General features: G+C 41.4%; 1 protein-coding gene across 1 annotated transcript; it reads right to left on the bottom strand.

The window, feature by feature from the left end:
• Positions 1-709: 709 nt before the first annotated feature.
• On the bottom strand, positions 710-22,295 carry LOC108143513. The gene is made up of 8 exons (XM_017267986.2): positions 22,196-22,295; positions 21,758-21,849; positions 3,526-3,749; positions 3,251-3,465; positions 2,556-2,664; positions 1,804-1,925; positions 1,467-1,741; positions 710-1,378 (listed from the first exon to the last, which is right to left on the bottom strand). The coding sequence occupies exons 2-8, from the start codon at positions 21,828-21,830 to the stop codon at positions 1,137-1,139; spliced, it is 1,260 nt and encodes a 419-aa protein (XP_017123475.1). The 5' UTR covers positions 21,831-21,849; positions 22,196-22,295; the 3' UTR covers positions 710-1,136.
• Between the last annotated feature and the right edge of the window lie 256 nt (positions 22,296-22,551).

The following is a 22,551-nucleotide window of genomic DNA, read 5'->3' as shown; positions in this document are numbered from 1 at the left end:
ATAATAAAAATTTTACTAACGAAATATTTTGTGAAACTCTTTCAACCGAATAGTAATTTAATGTCAGCTTAAGCTAAATCTTTTATTAATTCTACGAAACATATAATTAATAACATTACATTGACTTTCAAAACAAAACCATATATAATCCAAACTTCAATCGATATACAGCAACTTGGCGGCATTTTAAAATCTATTTGAAAATATTGGGTGTTTCTAGGACTTAGATATTAGATATGTGAGCTTTCAAAACAATTGTCATTTACGGTTAATGGTAAACCACTAAAAACACTTATCCACCATTTTTTCAATACTGACGGGGGCTTCGAACAAGAATTTTTTCTAGCACCCAAAATTGTTTTTTAAATATTTCCCAACTCCAATCTATATTCAGATTTTACTAAATAAATTAATTTTACAAAGCTATAAAGGTTTTATTATTGTCCCGGTTTCTTCAATTTCTTGTCCTGTTAAATGAAAGTCAGACGAAGTTTTAGCCTTATCGTATTGGTTTTCTTCTGCCTCCACGTACAACTGTCATTTACCCAATAAAAAAGCCAAAGTGTAATTTCCTTAAAATTCTTCAAGAAACATCCTTGCTTTTAAGCAAGGCTCCAACAACATACCAGAATTGATGGCTCCACAAAAGCGTGCCCGGCACTATTAAGCTTTATTGATAGCTATAAATTCAAGAGATCCCAAAAAGTCATTTCGATCGGAGTTTCGTTTAATCAATTAATTCGTTTAGTTTAGTCGTTAATTAAATTAGCTTAACTGTTACACTTAGGAGACTAGTAGGTGCTTATGAGTTAGACCGATATCTTCAAGTTCTCCAATATATATGCATATTTATATATTTATATATAAGTGTTTTGTGTATTTTAATAAGAATCACTGTTGTCTGTCTGTTTTTGTTTCATGTTTCATGTTTCTGTCGCAATGTCGCCTGCCATAAGTCGTAGAAAACCTAAGCTACGCATACATTTAAAGTTAATTACGTTTTGTAAATGGCAGTTACATCAAGTATAGGTATATATTAGTAGTTAGGTAGTACATTAATATTCCCTCCTTCGTTCATTGCCACTGCACGCAATTCCGCCCTGATTAGCATTCACGCCTTGAGAGATTTACAACTTCTAGATCAGCCGCCAACTCAGGGACCCAAGAAGCGTCCAGAGAACCAGTGACAGGCCGTTCGATGCCGATCCCGATCCCGATCCGGCGCTAAGGTGTCCCAGCTCCCGCTCGTCCACCACAAAGGCGGGCATAGCATTGGCAGGCGTCTGCTCCAAGGCAAAGTTGCCGCGGCTATTCCTGGCCAGACGCTGGTTAGCCAGCTTCAGTTCCCGCAGCTTCTCCTCCAGTTGCAGGACCTCATCTGTCAAAAGTAAAAGCGAAAAAAGAGAATTTAATTATAAAATTTAATTATATTTTTACCAAACAAAATAGTTGTTGAGAAAACTCACTTTTGTTGACTCCTTCGATGTCCTGCACCTGCAGGAACATGGCCAGCGATATCTCGTAGACTTTGTTCGCCGCACTGATCTCCCGCTTGCGTCGGCCGAAGCCCACCTGGTTGTTGGAGCACTGGGTGCCCAGACACTTGTCCAGACACACATTCACCGTGGCCCGGAATTGGACGTACGACGAGTCGGGGAACTTGAAGGCCTTGAACTTGGCACTCAGAATGTCGCCGTCGATGGTGTTAAAGTTCTCGAACAGATAGGGATCCACAGTGCAGCTACGTTTAGTGGTAATTAATTCATTCAGAGCATTTACTATTTAGATGTACAAATGTCTTACCCCTTGAAAATGAGTGTTTCGGATGAGGTATGCGTATCCGTCACATCCAGATAGTTTACCCCAAGGCCATATACAGGTGCTGAGTCCTCGTCCAGGTTGATTTCCATGGTCAAAGGTGTACCCTGTTGCACCAAACAAAAATAAAAAGGAATTCTTATAATAAATATTAAATATAATTTGGATTAATTTGAAAGTCTCCAAAAAATGTGTCATTTTTATTGAAAGCTTCAGCAAATTCAAAAAAAAATTGTTTGTATAATAATAGTAATTTTAGTTTAAGAGTTTTTTTAACGAAAAAATATAAAAATCAGCTTAATATTATGATTTTTTGTAAATCAAACTATTAAAACGACTTTTTAACCAAGCAAGCTAAAGCTACCAAATTTTAAATACGTTTTTTTTCTTTATAATTTTTATATTTGTTTCCCTTTCTATGCAATAGTTTATAATTTAAAATTCAATGCTATTTCCTACTTCTAAGCATGTTTTAAGCATGTTGCTTAAAAAGGTAATTTGAAGATTATTAGGAGCTTGCTTATATTTGCTCTGAGTTATATGTTATGTGGCGAAAAAGAACGAAAACCAAAAGTTAAATCATAGACAAAGTAACTTTGTAAATGTTATTTATATTAATGATGTTATTTGGGCATAAAGAAAACTATAAAAAAATACTACAATATGTCGGCATAAAAAGAGAATTATATTTTAAACCCAAATTTCCTGCAATTGTTTCAAAGATTTCAATAACTCACCGACTTGACCGTCAGATCCCTGGTGAACTTCTGACCATCCTGGCTAACGCCGATTGAGAGCCTGGGCTCTGGGGCCCGCTTGGTCAGCGACGTGGTAATCTCCAGATCCCTGAAAGCAAATCGATTCAACGTGTTCAGTACTCCCGATTCGAGGTCTTAATGATCGGCGGGAAAGGAGGACGCCAAAGGGCGGTAAATCAATGCCCTTCCCCCAGCATTGAAAAACAAACATTGTATTCGATGAGGGGAAGGAATGGGGGAAACCGAGTCGAATCCAGAGACCAAGGCTCTCAGAGGGACATCGACACGCCCCGCAATTAAATTGACTGTGTGGCAGAGGTATTAACGCATGTGAAGCCGCCGGCGTCGATTTGGCGGCTAATTACCTCCTGGTAATGGCAATTCTCGGATAGAAAGGAGGAGTGGGAGGCGCAATGAGCTGGGATGGGTTTGATTTATGGCCCTCGGTTGGGTATTAGCTAGGACTTCGACTTCGACTTGGACTTGGTCTTGGTCTTGGTTTTGGTCTTGGAATCAAGAACTGGGAGCAGGGCTGGTCCTGGGCATTTAATATGCCATCAATTTTTGCATAGATTGCCCATAAAATTGTGCATAGATGCAGTTGCCGTTTATGGGCAATTAAAAGCGGGGAGACAGCGCACACGGATCCGGAGCGTGCCCGCCGAGGGACTTACTCGGGTTCCTGGAATCCCGCCGGCAGCACATCCCGCTTCACCAGACCGCGAGTGCCACTGGATGGGGCGGTGGCACTGGACGTGGAACTGGACCCGCTGGTGGCGTTCATCATCACATTATAGGCGGGACTGGCGGTGGTGATGCATTTAACGCTGACGATCTCCTTGCTGCTGGCCGACTCGATGATGATTTTATGGTAATACACCTTCTTGCCCTGCAACCGATAGAATCCAAAGCTAGAGCGATTGCAGTTCCTATTTCATTTTCCGCTTACCGTTAGCTGGTTGACCATCCTCGTGACTCCGCACTCGTAAAAGTCACTCAGGGAGAGCCGAAAAACGGCCAGCGATCCGTCGATCTGCGGCTGGCATCGCTCATCCGGATAGCCCTTGAGTCCCTCCAAATAGATCTGCGGTGCACTCTGATCCTTCGAGTCTGCATCTGGCAGACCGATGTCTACTCGCATTTGATCCTCCGAACAGTGCACCTTGTGGGATCCTAAAAAATACATAATATAAAAAGAACATTTTTAATTTATTTTTTCTGTGCTGCCTGCCGTTTCCACATTCTTCGTATGCTACTATATAGTACAAAAAAGTGGGCTAGCATGTCGTCCAGTAATCGGAGCTGGACTGGATTCTGGACTGGCTAGCCGAGCCACGCCCCCTATCATCATCATCATCGTCGTCGTCGTCGTCGTCTTCGGACTTTGACGAGATGGACCCGGGTAGCAAACACTAAACAATTGCCAAACATAATTGGCATGTGTTCAGAATCGAGTTTGTGGCTTAAGTCTTTTGTTTTTCATTCGTTGTCACACTCAAAGAAATGGTAAAAGTACTTTGAATATCCTTAAAGTTTTATATATATTTAAAAAAGTCGAACATTCGAACATGTGTTGAGAAGCGAATTTGTTACTTAAGTCTCTTGTTTTTCATTCGTTGTCACACTCAAAGAAATGGCAAAAGTACTTGGGATATCATTAAAGTTTTATATTATGGTAAAATAATCGGTAACCTAGCATACATCATTTTGCTGTTTTTATTTTTTACCAACCATTTATCTAAGTGCAGTGCTTTGCGTTGTCTTTTATCGAGGTGGCTTAATAAACCCGCAGGGCTACTTTCTGGGGCCGGTGGAAAGCAAAAACCTGGCATTAGCCCAAGACACACTCACACACTGCTTTGGTTTAGTTTAGATGCACTTTGGCTCTCGCTTTGGCATAATTTTAGCCCCGGCCGGGCAATCAAATTCTTATTACCGTCGAACATGTGTAGGACGCCAAGAAATTATCGGCTTAAATGCTTTGCCGACGAGGCCATTAGTTGGCCAGGATTTGGAGCAGGCCGGACAGAGACTAAATAGACTAAAACCACCATTGCCATTTGTAGATGGCGAAACTAATTTAAATAATTGACTCTAACTACTTAATCTCGCACTAATGGCCATGGCAAATTTCGCAATTTCTGGGCGGAATCCGAATCGCGTACTGTTTTCCTTGGTACATGCGATAATTCCGCTTAATTAGCCATTGCGAGAGTAAAATCCACTCGAAACAATGAGATCGGGCAGTAAATGCAGTAAAAGCGGAAAATGCGGAAAAGTACTATCCATGGCAATTAAAAATAGCAATGCCTCCTGTTTTCCCAGCCCTCCAAGGCCCCCCTTTATTTCTCTTTATTTTTCTCAAGTCTGCGACTGTGTAATCCGAGCAGCAGCCTCAAGGTGGGCGTAATGCAAGCGGCGCCCAAGGAAATTAAAATAAGAGCCGGCCTGCCCACAAACGGCAGCTTGACTTCCGCCCCAAGAATAACTCGATCGAGAAACGAGGTCTGCACTAAAAAAAGAGAGTGAATGGGCCGGCAGAAGGAAAGCCGGCAATAAAACAAATACGATGGCAAGGGCATTAATGGAGCATTAAGGATGCCGGACTTGAGGCGTTGAAAAGGCCTGATGGACTTCAAATTACATGCAGTCATGGTTGCGGGCCATTCAATTGCTCAAAGCGGATGGGATACGATGGGAATGTGCCTGAAGATGGGAATAAGGAAGGTATTAAGTGGCAGGGACAAAGAAAGAACAACATTGCTCCATTTGAATTCCGTTTTAATCTTTCAAACCTTAAAAAAAAGGAGAGGAAAATTAATCCTTATAAATATATAAAATGGTGGGTTGAACGCAAATAACACACGGGAAATATATATTATTTATTTATAGTTTTTAAAGAAACTTAGAAATCAAGAGATTTTTGTATCACAATTTCAGATAATAAGTAATTTTTACCATTTTCTAATTATAAAATTGTTATACCACCATTTAAAGTACTTTTAAAATTGAGGAAAGATCCAATCCATGTTTGCAAAGTAAGAATTGTAAGTAAGGATTGGTATACCACCATTTCAAATACCTATTTGAAAAGTAAGGAAAATATCTTTTTCTATATAGCTATATTTTTCTATCTAGTTGATATATGTTTTTTAATATTATTATTATTTTAATTTTATAAATTAATGTCCCTATCAAAGTGAAAATCAAAATAAATTCAGTGTTCTGTTATGAGCTTGAACTTGCCAATTTTGCACTGATGGTTGCTACCACCTTTTGTAATCTTCTACATTGCTAACTTTGGATATATATAGGCAACGAAAGACCCCCACTGAGGGATGAGCAGTCTGTCCTGGACCCCCGATAGACTCATACCCAGTGTCTTGTCCAATAAAGTTGTTTCTCCTGAATGTTGAATGCTGGTGGGCGAAACGCCAGACTTCGGAGTGCAGCTTGGAATAATTGAATTTCGAAATGACTTGGCCCTTGCTTGGCTTTTCTGCAACTTCTTTTATTGAATTTTTATTGCCGGCCGCTGATTACAATTTATTTGACACCATTTTTATGGGGCAAGCCAACTCGTGAGAACCCTAAACCGCTTCGAGACAAAGTCAAGAGAACATAGACACAGACTTAACCCACATTTTTGCCAGGAATCTACTTCGAAGTGCTTCGAATCAGATTGAGTGGCCGAGTGGGTGTCCGGATCGAAGTCTGAAAACTGTGGACTGAGAAGGGAGGACTGAGGCATTAGCATTTAACCTGCGAACATGACAAATCAGCAAAACGTGCCACATGAGCATGCCCCGCCGCCCAATCATGTAAGCAGCTTGTTGCCGCAACCGTTGAGCGGAGCATAAATTTCCATTAACAATAAATTTAAAAGAAATAACATTACAGCCGAAAATGACCCGTAGCGAAGTTCCCTGGAACTCAACTGGCATTGGGAATGGGTATGGGTATTGGTATGGGTATGGGTATGGGTATGGAGATGACGATGAGGATGGGGAGCATGAAATATCACGGCATGGCCAGAAATTCGGGGAGTCATCAACAGGCGAACATGCCTCGAAGGCCGATAGACAGGACAGCGAAGTGAGCACCACTCTGCCAAGTGCTTCCCTCCAATTCCTATCGCAATCAGCAGCCACGACAATGTTTTTGGCTGTGTCTCTAGCTCTAGCTCTGACTCTGACTGTGACTCTGACTGTGACTCTAGCTCTGGCTCTGGCTCTGGCTCTCCTTCAAACAATTTGGCAACAAATGCGCGCGCACAATCAAATGAATGCACAAATCAATAAGACAACAAACTGCAGCAAAAGCAAAAGCAACAACTGCCGCCGCCGACAATTGCACAACGTGCAAAATCGTTTACAAGCCACGCCAAGTCAACTCAAGTCCAAGACCAACTCCAACTCCAACTCCGGTTCTAACTCCAGATGTGGCCAAGATCGGCGGTCGAAGACGGGGCCGAAGCTTAGGCCAAAATAACCAAATCATTGCCATGCAAATGGCATCGTTTTGTGGCCGCAGTCATCGCCAGCTACCCTGTCCTCTCCACTTCCTTCCACTGCCGCGGAAGAGTGGTCGTGAAAGGTGGGAAAGACATCTCCTCCTACCACTTGGGAAGTGTGCAGTTTGTCCCCACTCAGCTGGCCAACACTGAGAGAAACATTTAAAGAAAATAACAGAGTCAAGCAAACCGAAATTCCTGAAGGTTTTTTATGTTTTGGTATTTTTATTTGGTTATGAGGTAAAAATCAATAAATAAAACTATATTAAACTTTTCATAGCACAACACAAAGTAAATTTTAAGCACGTTTTTATTTCTAAAAAACTTCTTTCTGCATTGAATTATATAAATTAAATTCATTTATTAAACATGAACATTGTTGAGATCTTTTTTATTTCTCGAATTTATAAGTTGTTTACCGATAGCACCTACAAGTACTGAACAGATTTACATTTTTCTAATTTTTTTATAAATTCTAATATCAAGCAAGTCTTTTAAATATATAATTTACTACTTGAAAAAAAGTAAAGTGTCAGCTAAATGTTTGCACTCTATATAATGTTTTCATAAGCTCATAGACTTAAATTATTTATTTAAATTTCGCTTATTTCGCCCAGTGTGGCCTTGGGACACGGGCAATGTTGCTACAATTGTCTCATGGACGAGTGTGTGAGTGTGGATCTCCGGCGTTTTTGTCTGGGATTGCAAGTGCAACTGCAACTGCAATTGCAATCGCAATCGCAATCGCAATTGCCATGGCCATGGCCACGGCTAGATTATGCAATTGTCTGACTCAATGTCTCCTCAGTGTTGGCCGATCTGCGTCGGTGTCACTGTTCCCTGTTCTCCATCGCAACAGCCTCTGTGTGGGATTCCAGTCACGTTTCTGGCTGCTGGTGGCGGATCAGAGGATTAGAGGATCGGTGGATCGGTGGATTGGTGGATTGGTGGATCTGGGCTGGATTGGGAAACTGTTTTCGGGCGCTCTTCGCGAAGAAGTGTTAGGCCTGGAGGCGTCTGTGGCCACTCAACGGTAAACGCAGGAGGATGGCTAGGTTTTTGGGAACCCATTTAAGAGAAGGAATTAAAGAAGCGATTTGTCAGGTGGGCTGGAAGGGGGCAGGACGTGGAGGAGGAGCAGGTGCCATTTGTGACTTTCACATTTATGACAAGACCTCAGGCCTCCTCAGCTGATAGCGCACAATTCTGGCCCCACATACACAACACACCCGCCTGCTGTCGCAAGAAATTACTTGGCCCGGGCCACTAACTTGACACACACGACGCACGATTATCATCAATCTTCAGCTTCAGGCTGAGCCACAGGAAATACTGGTAATTTTCCCAAACCAAACTGAACTGAACCGAACCGAACCCCCTGTCTCAAACTTTGCAGTCAGCCAGCCAGCCAGCCAGCCAGCCAGCAGTTAGTCTCATCATCCTTTTCAGTGACCAATTACACTTAACGGCCGTGCATACAAAATAAATTAGAAAACCTCAACTGCAGCTGGGTAATGGAATGGTGGCTTTTATGGGTCTCGAGAAGGGGGGCAAAAGGGGGTCTGCGCAGGTCAGCGCCAGTTGCCTTCCAGGTGGGAGCTGTCCGCTCCCAATGGCTCCCCCCCAATATGCTAAGCAGTGTCAATGTGTCAATGTTGCCGCGTAAATCCATCAAAATGCGACGGGAACTCAATAAACAAACTTGTTTAGCCGTTGTCCATGTACGCCTAGTGGGGGCACTTGGCACTTGAAATGAACCCAGTCGACAACGGGCTGCAAATGTGATAATTGCAAAGCATTTAGTTGCAGTATTAGAGATCCTCTGTCCGCCTGCCTGCCAGAGGTCTAGTCGTTCGCCCTCCCTTCCTTCCTGGAAACCCATCTCTAGGCTCACTAGTGCACATAGAAAAATCTTGGGTATATCTAAATAGTCACTTAATGAGATAAGCACAATATTATAAATAAATATTAAAAACATATACATAATACTTTTAAATTTAAAGTCAATATTAACATCGAAGTTATAAATTTTGACTGTATAAATTGATTTACAAAGGAAAATTAAGGGCTTAAAAGCTCCTTACTTGGTTTTCAATTTAAAACAATTTGTAGAATGTTTTAAGGATTTCAACAAAAATTAGAAAACAAACAATTTAATAACGATAGGTTGAGGTCAAGAGTATAAGATTCTTCGCAATATGTAACCAGTTTTCTAGTGTAATAGAGTTTAATTTTTTCCAAAAAAATCTAATTCTATTTTTCCAATTTCTAATTCCAATTTTTTTTTTCTTAAAATTTTTAGCATCCCTCTGGTCAAATTGTAGTAAGGCAATATCGACCTGGTTTCGTTGTTTTTTCCCTGTGTATTTGGCCGATCTTGTCGTGGTCTCTTCGTGTCGCTCCTGTGTGTACAGTGGCTGTCAGTTGTATGCGACCGGCGCAAATTGCCATTCGATCCATCTCTCAAACGCTCTGTCTCCATGGTGTCGTCTTCGTCATTATCGGCCAACAAGTTTTTGTTTGTTAATTGTTTCCAATGACGCAATTGCTGGCTGCCATTTATAGAACTGCGATTCCGTCAGCTGATTGCGTCAGTCGTCGTCGTCCAGAATCCAGCATCCACACAGAACCACCTTATTGACCGCCTCCGTTTCGAGAGTCATCAAGGCAAGTCAACACTTCGGTGTCTTCGGTGGCCGGAAATTGCGAGCTCCGCATGGCGGTAAATCAGCAGCCCCGCATTAAGGCCAAATACTGAGCCAATGAGTTGCCGATCTCCCCGCTTCTGTCTCATTTGACCGTTTAAATTAAAAGCCAACTGATCGATTGGGCAGGCCAAACTTGGCTGACAGCCTGGCCGCACATTTGGCCATATTTAAAACATGAGATGCTAAGCGTTTCTCCTTCTCCGCCTGGTAAGTTCCTGCGGGAACGGTAAATCTGCTACTACCAACTTTGCCTCGCACTTGGCGTGAACATGCGCAGCTGGATGGCTAATTAAATTACACAACCGTTTGGACATGAGTGCCGAAGCGAGCGGATGAACAGTAAGCCGCCTGGCCAAAAACAAAAAAAAAAAAAAACGGATGCCCATGCCAGCATCGCCATGACTTTGAGTTTGTTGTGGTGCCAAGGTGGATAAGCTTAATGCTCGGCCGGCGTCAACAGATGTAAATGTAAATGTTGCATGCAAAAAGCTGCCCCATAGCTGCCACCTCATGTGGCATTGTGCACACACAAGCACACGGAACATGAGGAACATGACTGGTAACCAACCAGCACCAACTACCAACTACCAAACACCAACTACCAACTCCTCGATCTTGGCTTTGGCCACCTGACTTTGCCTCCCCCTTTTTTTTCGGAGGGGCCTCTTTGCTAAATTTATTAATTGCCAAGGTGAGAGGCAGTCAGCCAATCAAGTCGGTAGCATCTGCATCATCTTGTTACGCGATGTTGGCTTGAATTAATTTGGCCTTGTTAGCCGGGCCCGATGACAAATGCGTGACGTAACTGTAAACACGGTTGGGCTTTGCCGCCCTTTTTTTTAGTTTTTTTTTTCTTTTTTCCATGCTCCCTTGACAATTTGTCGCTATTTCCACGTCACGTTCGTTGTTCTCCTATGCTTGGTGCAACCAAACTAACACAGTGAACATCAGTAGGTGATCGACGCGTTCTTTTAAAAGCTGGATTCATAGTTAAAATAAGACTGGGAGATTCCTAAACGTGTTAAAAAAGCTAAAAGAATGTTTACTTAGCTTAGAACAACAATAAATAGTAAACTAAATAAAAATAATTTTTGTATACATTTATAAGGCACATTTTTGGATTTTTAAATGTCCGTATAAAGATTTGTGACATTATAGTTATGATATGAATATCTATTGACTTATAAAACAATTTTCAAATCGGACCATTAGTTAAAATAAATCCGATTTGTCCGCTAAGGTATTTAAATTAGATCGGACTTAGTTTGTTCACAAAAAATGTAATGAACTATAATCTTGACCCTTTCATATTCTGCGCTTACTGCGATAAAGTGACATCTCATGTCAACCTAGCCAAGTTTGACTGTATTTCAACCGCTCGCCCATTCACTCATTCTTGTGCTTATTTACACATTTTTCAGTTGGCGGCGCTTCAGCACTTGCTAAATTGTTGGTTTCCGCTTTGGCCAGCACGCTGGCTTCCCCTCAGCTGTTGTTTAAGCCAAATTGCTCTTGCCAACAACGAGATCAAAATCGGCTAGAAATGGTGGAGGAACAAGCTGAAGGCTGCATTTACCGCTAAGAACTCTTGAATGAAAGCGAGTGGCATTGTTCTTACCCTATTGAGTCATTTGCTTAGGGAGGCGGGATGCGTTTAGAGTCGCCGGGGAGGGAAAGATGGGAAGAATTCTGGGATAACCACTGGCTAATGGAGCTTCACGTGCTATCCAGCCTCTGACTAACTAACTGTATAGCGAAGACAAATTAATAAGAAAATACTTAGAAGAGGCTTTAATCATACGAATTAATTCAATTGCCAGCACGAGAAAGTGTTGTTCTTGTTGCCTTTGCCGTTGCTGTTGATGTTGCTGTTGCTGTTGCTTTTTCTTATGTTTTTACCATATTAAACGCATGAGATGGCCGGGAGCAACGAGCCGAGAGAAGTCTTCAAGTGCCTGATGCGGCATATAATTGCCTTTTCTTTTTATGTAATCGACAAACGGAGGCCGAGGAGGCCTGATGCCTTTTTACGCTTAATTGGCCATAAAAGTTGTTGCCGCTGTTGCTGCCACAAACGAGTGTTTCATTGCCGGAACGCTAAGGCTGCAAATCTCATTTATCAAATGAATTCCATGCGATTCCAATCTGACATATTTTCTGTGGGCGATGACACACAAAAATTTGTTGGTTTTCTTCTTGCCGATCATCGGCTATTAATCATACGATTATGGGGGAAACGGGAACCCATTCCACACTAGACCGAATTGGGGATCGAACACCTATTGAACCCTCAACCCAATTGCTAATTGTGGAGACGCGGCCAACAGCTCTCTCACAATTATCGATGGGGTCAGCACATAAATCTCCTCGGGGGTTAGGCTAATCAACCCGAGCACCTTCATCCGACCCGGCAAAAGGTGTCCATGGTACAAACGGAAAAGAAATACTTTGTGGCTACACCCAGAGAAAAACCATGTCTTACAAGAAGTTTAAGTTTCTTTTTAAGCACTATAACTAATTTAAATGTGGTGAAAGTTAAAAGCGTTATGTTTTAGAAATATCTTAGCCAACGCTAAACATGACCTTGATTTCAAGCTAAAACTTCAATGAAAGTATTAATTTACATGTCGCTAAAATCGAATACAAAAGATTTAATCTTTAAAAACGGTGTTTGTAAAATGAATACATTCAGATGTTGAGATTTCCTGAATGAAAAGAGAAGTGGACAAATTATCAAATAACATGATTTGGCATCACGAATCAGTATCATATTTTTTAGCTCTTATGATTTTCAATATATTCTTGATTTGATCTTTGATCTTTCCTTATTTAATGTGAGTTAATTTGTTTTAAAAATAACTTTAATAGAATTCACAGTTTTCCAAATTATTACTAAAACAAATATAAGTAAAAATGATTAAATCAGTGTTTATAAACATCATTAATTGTAATAAAATCATGTTTAATCTAATTTTTTTTCAAGTGTCCTGGCACACTGATAGATACTCGCATATGTATGGCACAACCGACTGACCAAGTGACCGCCAGCCAAAATAACAACAACGTGGAAATTTATTGCTATTGCAGACTCGAAAGTTGGCGACTAGGGAGGCTGGCTGTGCCATGGATGCAGGATGGCTTACATGAAAGCGGTAATATTTTACTTTGCATGTTGGAGCGGAGCCTTAATGCCCAAAATCGTTACCCGTGGGCGTTGTCTCGGCCACATTTGGGCATTGGGCATTTACAAGGAACAGGGAACAGGGAACGAAGAGCCCGGTGTCGTGTTTTGGCCCACACCTGCAATTGACATTATTATTTGGTTGGTTGCGTGTGCCGACGACAACTGGGGAAAACTAAGAAAAAAAAACTAAAAAAGGGAAGAGCTCACAGAGAAGCCGAGTGGGCCAGCTTGATTTATAATTGTCCAACTGGGTTTTTGGGTAGACATTCCATTCTACGCATCTTGATAAGTGCGTAGTTTATGGCCGGGCTGCGGGTTAACTTGCATCTGGCCACGGTCATCGCTTGTCCGCTGGTACAAACTTGTTGAAAGGCACTTGGCCATGGACCCATAGACCATGGAGCATGGAGCATGGAGCATGGAGGATGGAGCATGGAGTACTCCAGGCCGTAGATCGCATGCCTGGCCATCTGGCCACGTTAATAACCGTTTTGACATGCCAAGCGGCATTATTAACAGCATTTTCTTCTCCTTTTATTTATATCTCTCTCTCTTGGTTTAAGTTTGTGTTTGTCCGCGGCGTTTTTAATTGCGGGAACAAAAGGGAGGTGCGGTCTGGGCGACATTTTAATTGAAATTCTACGGAAATAGCATGAATGAGTGCTGCAACAGCAGCAGACTCCGCTACCAAGTAAAGGGTTTGCACCCATAGCTGGATGAAAATCCATCTAAATAAGATGGGCTCGTTTTTCTTCTATTTTCCAAGCTATTCAGTGCAACCGCAGAGGGCATTACGCGTCATCTAAGCTCCAATCTAAATCCAATTTGCCCTTGAAAAAAGCGAAACCATTTCGGGAATGGAATGCAAAATCGCCTGCTTCCTGGATTCTCGAGCATTTGGAAGTTGGGGCGAGGCAAATTGCTTGATTTGACCGCCGGCTAACAGTCTTCGCCCGCTGCCGCTTCCTGGTGGTTTTCTTCTAATATACACGGTATTCTTAGAGCTCTAGAGTATATAGCATTAGGGCAATGAAAAAATACATCCATACATAATGGTTTTACGGAACATTAAGACCCTATTTGCATCTTCTTTTTTCACATCAACACACTCTCATATATAGCACAATTATTAATCAAGGAAATTTAACTGCTATTAAGGCACTTATTAAATATAATTACTGCAGCCCAAGCACGGAATCATATTAGCATATTCTTTAGTTAGTGAAATCTGAATGATTGGCAAATTAAAACTGGACAGAGAAATATCTATAAAAAAATGTTTACTGACACGAAGTTTTTACCACACCTAACAGTTTTCTTCAGTTAAACAAAGTTATATTAAAACTGGGCCGAGACTAATGTGATTTGTACACTGTTTTTTCCCATTCCATTCCCCATTTGTTTTTATTTAAGAGTTTTAATTGTGAATTAGTTACTACTTTAAGAAAGTAACAAATTGTCGTTTCCAAAACACTATTTAATCTCTATAATATAGTTTTTTTTTATATCTAAATTATAAAGAAAAAACCTTACTGCAGAATTAAAATCTGATAAATCCAAATTAGTTTTACCTAATTTAAAACAAATAAAAGAAAATTGAGTCATTAAAGAGCTTAAGTACCGGGTATCAAGTAGTCGAAAACGTTGTACTTTAACGTCCTAACTTGTTCATTTTTGGGATATGCATCTTGGGCATTTCTTTTCAATTACCAACCCACCAGCCCATGCGGTTACCGCACCTCCCCCTGCGGTTGCGGTTAACTCCCCGTTTGCCATGTAATTTGGACTTCAAACGCATTCACGTGTTGCAGTTGATGCTGCTGCTGTTGATCTTTCCTCTGTTTTTTTTTTTTTTTGTGAGCAGCTGCAGGCGCATATCAAAAGACTCAGAACACGAACTGGCTTCTCGTTAGCTGACTGACTGGACGGTGCTGTGCTGGGAAGCGCTTTTCCTCATCGCTGGCAACCATTTGAGTGTGAGTCTGATCCAGTTCATTTGGCGGTGCGGAATTTTACAGTTGACCACCGCATTCGTAAAATGTGTTTTGGCTCGGATTCGACAGAAAGGAATTCAATAAATTAATTAACAAAATTTTTTGCTGATTTTATCGCACCGCGACTGTTTTCCATGCGCTGATGAGTTTTGCCATTGAAAGCAAAAAAGCGGATAATTAAATGGCAACTTTTAATCAGGTTAACCGAAAAGAATCTCAAAGGCGGGCGAGATAAGAAAATAGAAACCAACAACATGACATTAAAAAGTCTCCTCTTTCTAGTCTTCTCTTTTAAATGCTTTTGTTATTATCGTCATTAAAAGTCCGCCGTAACAACAAATACAGCGTAAACTCTCTCTTAGTTTTTCCTTTTTTTTATTTGTGTTTGCAATGTCATTGACTTTGGTGCGTGCGTGTGCAAATTGTGCTGTGAATTCTGGTAAAGCCACATGCGATCACAGAGACGCAGGTACAGTGGATATTGGGTAGCAGAAACTTCTAAGTTCTAACGAAAAACTATATAATTTTAAGAATTTTAGATTTTAAACCTTTTTTTTTGTTTTTACAAATTTGTATTACTTTTTTTAAAGAAAAATTTCATAAATAGATAGGCGAAATGAAGTTCACAACGAATTTAAAGCTTTATCTTTAAAAATAATAACTTAAAATAAATTTAGTCACCGTTTATATAAATTAAATCCATTGTGTGTTTAGTGTGTGTTTAGTTTTCGCACTTGGAACGCCACCTTTAATAATAAAAAACTGTTTTGCATTCAAAAGAAAGAGTGTCGGTCAGTGACTCCCTCACAAAGAAGCAGAACGAAATCAATACAAAAAGACTTCGGATTAATTTTCGCAACAAAGAAATATACGGTTTCTTTTGGCGTTTTGATTGCGCAACAGAAATGGTTATGGTATGCCAAAATAACCCCAGATCTCTCGGTGATCAATCTTAAAATGCCTCGACTGCAACATCGGCCAAGTTTCTTCGAATCAATCCGTATCCATGCATATGGACATGAATATGGACGCCAAAGTAACAAAGCAACTGCAATGCAGAGTTGGAGAACAAATAAATATGATAAATTTGCCACATGCAGTTAGACATGCAATTTATCATGCTGCCCGCGAAAGAGTGAGAGGGGAGAACGCTCCCCGCCGTTGCGGGTCAGAGCGTCTAATAGATTAAATAAATTTCGCATAAATTATGCAATTGTGGCAAGCCATATTTCATGTTGCTTGCCCCGAGGGGAGCCAACTTACGCACTTGGCCATGTCTTTGCCTTCACCTGGCTCTTTCTTTCTTTCTTTTTTTTTTTTTCTTCTTTTACGCCTTATTAATTTCCATGTGGAGCTGATCCTGTTTTGGCGCCGTTAGCTTGGCCTGTCGGCTGCGTTTGAAACGCTCTACACTCTACGCAGTTTGCATTTCGCATTTGGTAATTAAAAACCCAACGACGAGCGGCTCCGTCTTGGTGTCTCCGACTTGGCTCTAACGGTAAGCGGTCTGCTCCTCACCGACAAGCGCCCACCAGGATTAGCTACAGGTTTCCAGCTACAGTCCCCACTCCACAGCGCCTACAACTACTACTACTACTACTACCACCACTCCGTTTTTCGTCCCATGGCCAGTTGAAAATTTACATAATATTTGCTCTAGATTCCATCTTGTCCCCTCGGGCGGCTTTCACACGCATAAACCACAAGTCAGGCCGGGATCTGCGGCATCTGCCGGCTTATCAGGCCTCATAAATATGTTCGCCATGCCTTCGGGTCTGCGACGCTTGACAATTTTCTTAAAGCATCGCTGTCTCCGCTTTATTTTTATTTTTATTTTTATGTTTTTTTTTTCGGTGAGAAATGGGAGCGGAAATTAATGGCAAAAGTGGTAGAATCTTTGGTATGCATCAGGTGAGTTTGCTTACCAGCAGTTTGCGAAAGTGGTTGGCAGATTGAAAAGTGACCAAAATGATAAGAATTTGATCAAAGATCTCGTGTCGAAAGTGCTTTTTATAGATTAACCCATACCAGTATTATGGGATTTATCTTACAACGACGACTGTCAATTAAAAAAATAATCTTACTTAATAAGGAAATAAATGCATTAGTACATTATTTAATAAACTTCAATGCCAAAACTGGTTACCTTTTGATAGAGCATTGTTTGTTATTGTCATACAGAAGAACTTAAACAAATAAATTCAATTTTTTGCCGACCTCAACATATCAATTATTTGCTTCTAAGCAAAAAAAACTATTTGAGAAGACAGTATTATTTCAACACTAAATGCTACAGCCCCTACACTTTTTAGATTAATTAGTTTTTTTTATACTTTCATGGTATTAACATAATACTTATAATAAAGAAGTTGGATCAAATTGGGTTTTTGGTATAACTCATTCCAAAATATATTCCTACAATATTGTTAACATTTAATTATACCTGAAGGCGTTTAGTACTGTAGTTCTTGTATAATATTGAACCCCACTTGGCAGTCTTTATTTCAGTCACATGCCAAAGGCCTTTGTCTAGAGTTCCCATAAAATTATTCAGTTTCGCCTTCTTAGCAGTCATGTCCACATGCAAAACATGCAAATTTGCAGCAGTTTCAGTTGTTTTTGCTCGCTTTATGTGGCCTTAGCTGTTGCTTTGACTGTTGCTGTTTCGGTTGCAGTTGCAGTTGCTGTTGCTGCATCTTGGCCTAATACAATTAGTCTTGTGTAATACGCATGCCTTATGCGCTACGAGCGGTTTGCCGGAGGAGTGCCGAACCCGTTAGTGGTCGAATACATACAAATACAGTTATCGCATGCTCCGTACAATATTCCGCCTCCCTTTCTCCACTTTACGCAATTCGCGTCACACGCCGCACGCCGCATACAGCATGCAGCATAGCCGCACATGTGTTTTTGACTCGCCACCGATTGAAATTGCCTTTGGGAGCGGTGCGCGAATTGATTGTGGCCAAAACGGTGGCCGTAGCAGTAGCAAAAGTTGAAAGCCTTTTAGGCCGTCTCTCTCCATCGTTGCACCTCGATTTTGTCAGATTTTGTGTTACTGCAACTCCGATTTCGACTAGCAACTTGTTGCCAAAATGGTCAGTGCATAACGGTACAAGCCGCTAAACTAATTAATGCCACAAGGCAACGATCCCAAGTCCCAAATCCCTAATCCCCAATCCCCAACCCCGCTCCCGCGTTCAATGCAAGTGAAGTTGTCTTTGTCCGATCGCCCGCCAATCGGATTATTATTCAATAAAATGCGCCGTCGAACAAAGAGATGGCCAGCACTTGATGACAAATGCTTGGGCGGCCTCTCGGCTGGTAAAAAAAAAGAAAACTAAAAAAAAGCAAGACAAAAAAGTACTTGTTGGCCAGCCCAAACTGACCAACTTCAAAAGGCTGCTCCCAGTTTGATCCTGAGCTCTTGGCGGGGCCCTTAAAGCAAGCCGCCTCTATTCGATTTGCTCGTTTTGTTATCGCCAGCTTTTAATCTGCCCATTGCCGCGAAGGTCTTGGCCAGATTCCCTCCACCCCCCACAGCCTCCCTTTACCACTTTTGCCCCAGAGTTTGGGCCGCGTTCCTTTTCCAGCTAACTCGAAGCGGGCAATGCAATGTGAGGGGGCAAGTGCAACATGCATTGTTACAGCCGACGACCTTAACCCCAGGTAACCTTGCAGGAATTTGTGTAAAAGATTACCCAAATAAGTTAATTATATAAGTGAAACTATAAAATGTTAACGAAGAGATGGCCCAAAGAAGGCTACAATCTCTTTAGATGTTACCAATTAATGCTGTTCCAAAGTTCACCAATCTTTTATGTTCTTTTCCCCATCATAAAACAGCATGAATAGATAAATTGCGGTCCAAACTTCTCTGGGTCAACGGCAACACTGAGTGCCATTAATGGGTTAAGATGACGGTGTGGCCGAGGGACAGGTTGTGGTGGGGTTCACATTTAGATTCAGGTTCAGGTTCAGGAGCATCAATGTAGCAGACACGAGGAGTCGGCACCGAGGCAGCGGCTCGATTTTATTAGCTTAGCAAAAGGCTTTGATTGTTCTTGTTCTTGTTGCTGCTCTTGCCCAATGTTGCTGTTATGGCCTGTTGCGCTTGTCTAGACGGGCAATTTTTCACAAACACACACACACAAACACACACACGCAGACAGTTGGCCGGGCCAAGAGCTGGCTGTGTGCTGGACTTGCTCTAAAATTGGCATTTTTCGCACACATAAGGCAAAAATGTAAAGCGAAGTCAAGTCAAGAGACGGGGCCATAGCCACCACATCGTCCGCAGAGCCATAGAGCCGCAGCCGAAGTCGAAGCGGTTTATTTGCCTTGTGTGGCATCAGCTTCATCATCATCATCGTCATCGTTGTGGTCATCCCAGAGTTAAAGCCCCAGACTACGACTGCAACTGCGACTCCAACTTTAACACTGAGCCCAAGCCCGCTGGCATAATGTGGTGCAGCTTGGACATGGTCATATCCATGGAGTCCGAGTCTGAGTCCAAGTTCGAGTCTCGGACTTTGGCAATTTCTTTATTATTACGAGCGTTTCGTTGCTTGGTTGTCCTTTTAGGCCGCCTGTCACAGATCCGCTGATCATTATTGTTCCTCCATGTATATACACATATATATAAATAAATATATATATATATATATGTAGAGGTAGTGGACTATCGGGCTCCTCCGCCTGCTCACAATGCAATGTCAATGTTTTGTCTTAATGCGACAATGCTCGATCGCTGGATGGCCTGTCTCGCATGTTATTTAAATGGAGGAGTCGCCGTTGCCGCCGCATTGGGGAGTGAGGATTTACAGCCTCCCGGGTAAACAATTTATTATATTTATATGGCCGGTGCATACGTTCGTTCTGGCCATAAATTAAACGATCTTGGACTTAATGTGGCGGCTGCACAAGGTCGCGTGTTGTTATTATTGCCGCCTGTCCAGTCGGCAATTAAGCAAGTTAATCACAGTTCGATGAGTTGTCAGTTTGCCCATGGAGGGTGTAGGAGGATTGGAGGATTGGAGGACTGCCCGCTTGGCTAATCGCCAAGGAAGGTCACTCCCATCAGCTCCATCAGTGTGTGCACCCGAGCGCGAAGTTCTCCACTCCAGCGATGACATCATTCCGGTGGCAGATTCTCAGAATTTTAAGGCAAATATGTACTTTCATAAGCCATTTGCATATTAAGTTATATGTTTCCCTATTTCATCAGTAAGAGATCTAAGCTTTAGAAATAATACCTAGTAATGCACTTCAATTAAAAATGCAATAGTAATTTAATAAATCGTATAATAAAACTACTTCTTAGCACCCTAATAAACTCATAAAAAATTGGTTTATGATTTCTTAAAATGTAACAATTGAATTATGATAAATATAAACTGAAAAAAGCCTAATAAAGTAGAGTATTAAAGTGTTATATTAATAAAAAATATTCATTTTTGAATAAATTAATTAAACGTTTATTAATAACTGCACATCCTTACTTAAACTAAGCAAAAACAAAAGGAATCTACTGATACATCTACAAATACTTATTGATTACTTTGGATTTCTTTCGGATGGAGGCAAACTTTTACTTTCCCTAATGCAGACAAACAAAAGTTTCGCTTTAGTTAAGCCAGCCACGCCCCCTTGGTAGCCGCCCACCCACCGACCCCCGAAAATGCCCACATTTTGCTCCACTGCTGTGCGAGTTGGCAAGTTATAATTTACCTTTCAGCTTTGGCTGCCGAAGAACGCTGAAGAGCTGAAACGCGGACTCGCGGTTTCGCTTGGTTTGGCCGTAAATTATAGCCTCGTCTGCAACTTTTCTATATATTTGTTTGTTCGTACCCGACGATAGAGAGAGAGAGAGATGTATTCGGATCGGCTTTGTGTATTTTTAGGCTGCATCTTAATTCCAGGGACCAGTTCGCCTACACGAGTCACCGAATGTCGCCTGTTTGGGCTGTTTTTCGCTTTTATTTCTTCATTTTTCTCGCGTAATTTTTTTTTTTTGCACTTGGCCACCAAGTTAATTCTCCTTTCTGATTGCCTTTTAATAATCCAAAGCCATTGTATACTTGACCAGTTGGATGTGGGCTTTATGAGTTTATATATTTGTATGCTGCCCCTTTTTTTATTATAAGTATTTTTCTCGTCGATATTATCTTGATGGCTGCGTTGTTTGGTTTTTTGTTTTTGGCGTGTCATGTTCCATTCCCAGCAGTTGTGTTTGTGTAGGTGTCTTGTTTGGTCTTTTGTTTTTTCGCCGCGCTCGCTGTTTAGTTTGTTTAGTAGTTTGTTGTATTGCCTGTGTAAGGTAACTTGCAGGGGCAAGTTAATGACTAATGTGCTAGGGCTTTCGGGGAATAACGTATAAAGTATATGCATATAAGGGCAGGAAGAAACGGAGTGAATGAGTGAGTGAATCATGACAGGGCCGAGCTTCCAAACTTCTTTGGTCCGCGAGTTCGTTGTCTCAGTCTTTCGTTTTCTTTTTTTTTTTTGTCAAAAAAAAAGCTCTATCGCCCGCCCCCGACAAACCCAAAATCGTTATATTCGGCCATCACTCCAAATGGCCACAAATTGTGTGTGTATGTACTCCACGACCGAAAAACGAGGTCACTTTAGCGGGTTTTTAGCAGAGTGAAAAATGTATAAATACTTTTTGTGTTTCATTGCGCGAATGACATCATGCAGCTTCAGGGGAGCTTCTCAAGCTTTTCGCCTTGCACTCCCAGCTTATCTTACATTCAATGGCTTTTAAATTAAGTAGGGCTTACCTTTGGCCTGGGCTAATCCGCAGAAGAGGGCCGCCAGCCACAGAGAGCGCCACATTTGCATTGAAAGCGGCATTTCCTCAAAAATGTTGGATCTAATTGGTCGGGGGAAAACGGAAAGACAAACGGCATATTATTATAAGCATTTCGACCGAACTGAACGGCACATGCTCCACAAGCGGGCCAGCGTTTTATTCGTTATTTGTATTCTTGGCCTTTTTTGTCGTTTTCACAGACACAATATATACGTATTATACATCAGCGCAAACACACGCAGCGAGTTATTATGAAACAAAGCCAGAAGAGAATGCCCGTCAAGTGGCTTGCGGCGACCGTTCAACAAATCAAAAACCAAATGACAAACGACAAATAAAAAACGAAACGAAACGAAGTGAGCCGCGAACCACACACATATCACACAAAACTCGGAGCGGGTCTTACTTGACGGCTGCAGTGGAGGGAAACTCGAAACGACACCGAAGAGCACACGTACAAGCTGTTCGCTAGTCGCCAGTCGCCAAGCAACTGAGGCTCTGGACTCAGCTCGACCGAAGCTTCATTACCAGCGCAATGGCGAACCGGGAGAGACAGTAGTCAGCCAGTGGTGCTGCCTCAGGTTCAGAGTTTAACATAAATAAAAAAACACAAAATTCCACCTATCATATAATTGGCAACATTAAATTTTTAAATTTCTTAATTTTGAATACATTTTTATTATTATTACGGTAACAAATACTAGTTATATTAAAATGTATATTTGAGAACATAAGTTAAAAAAAAAAAGATAAATGGTATTT

Source organism: Drosophila elegans, unplaced genomic scaffold, assembly GCF_018152505.1.
Source record: "Drosophila elegans isolate 14027-0461.03 unplaced genomic scaffold, ASM1815250v1 contig_183, whole genome shotgun sequence".
Taxonomy (NCBI): Eukaryota; Metazoa; Arthropoda; class Insecta; order Diptera; family Drosophilidae; genus Drosophila; species Drosophila elegans.
The sequence above is the reverse complement of the archived record's forward strand: the minus strand, read 5'-3'. Positions and strand labels throughout refer to the sequence as shown.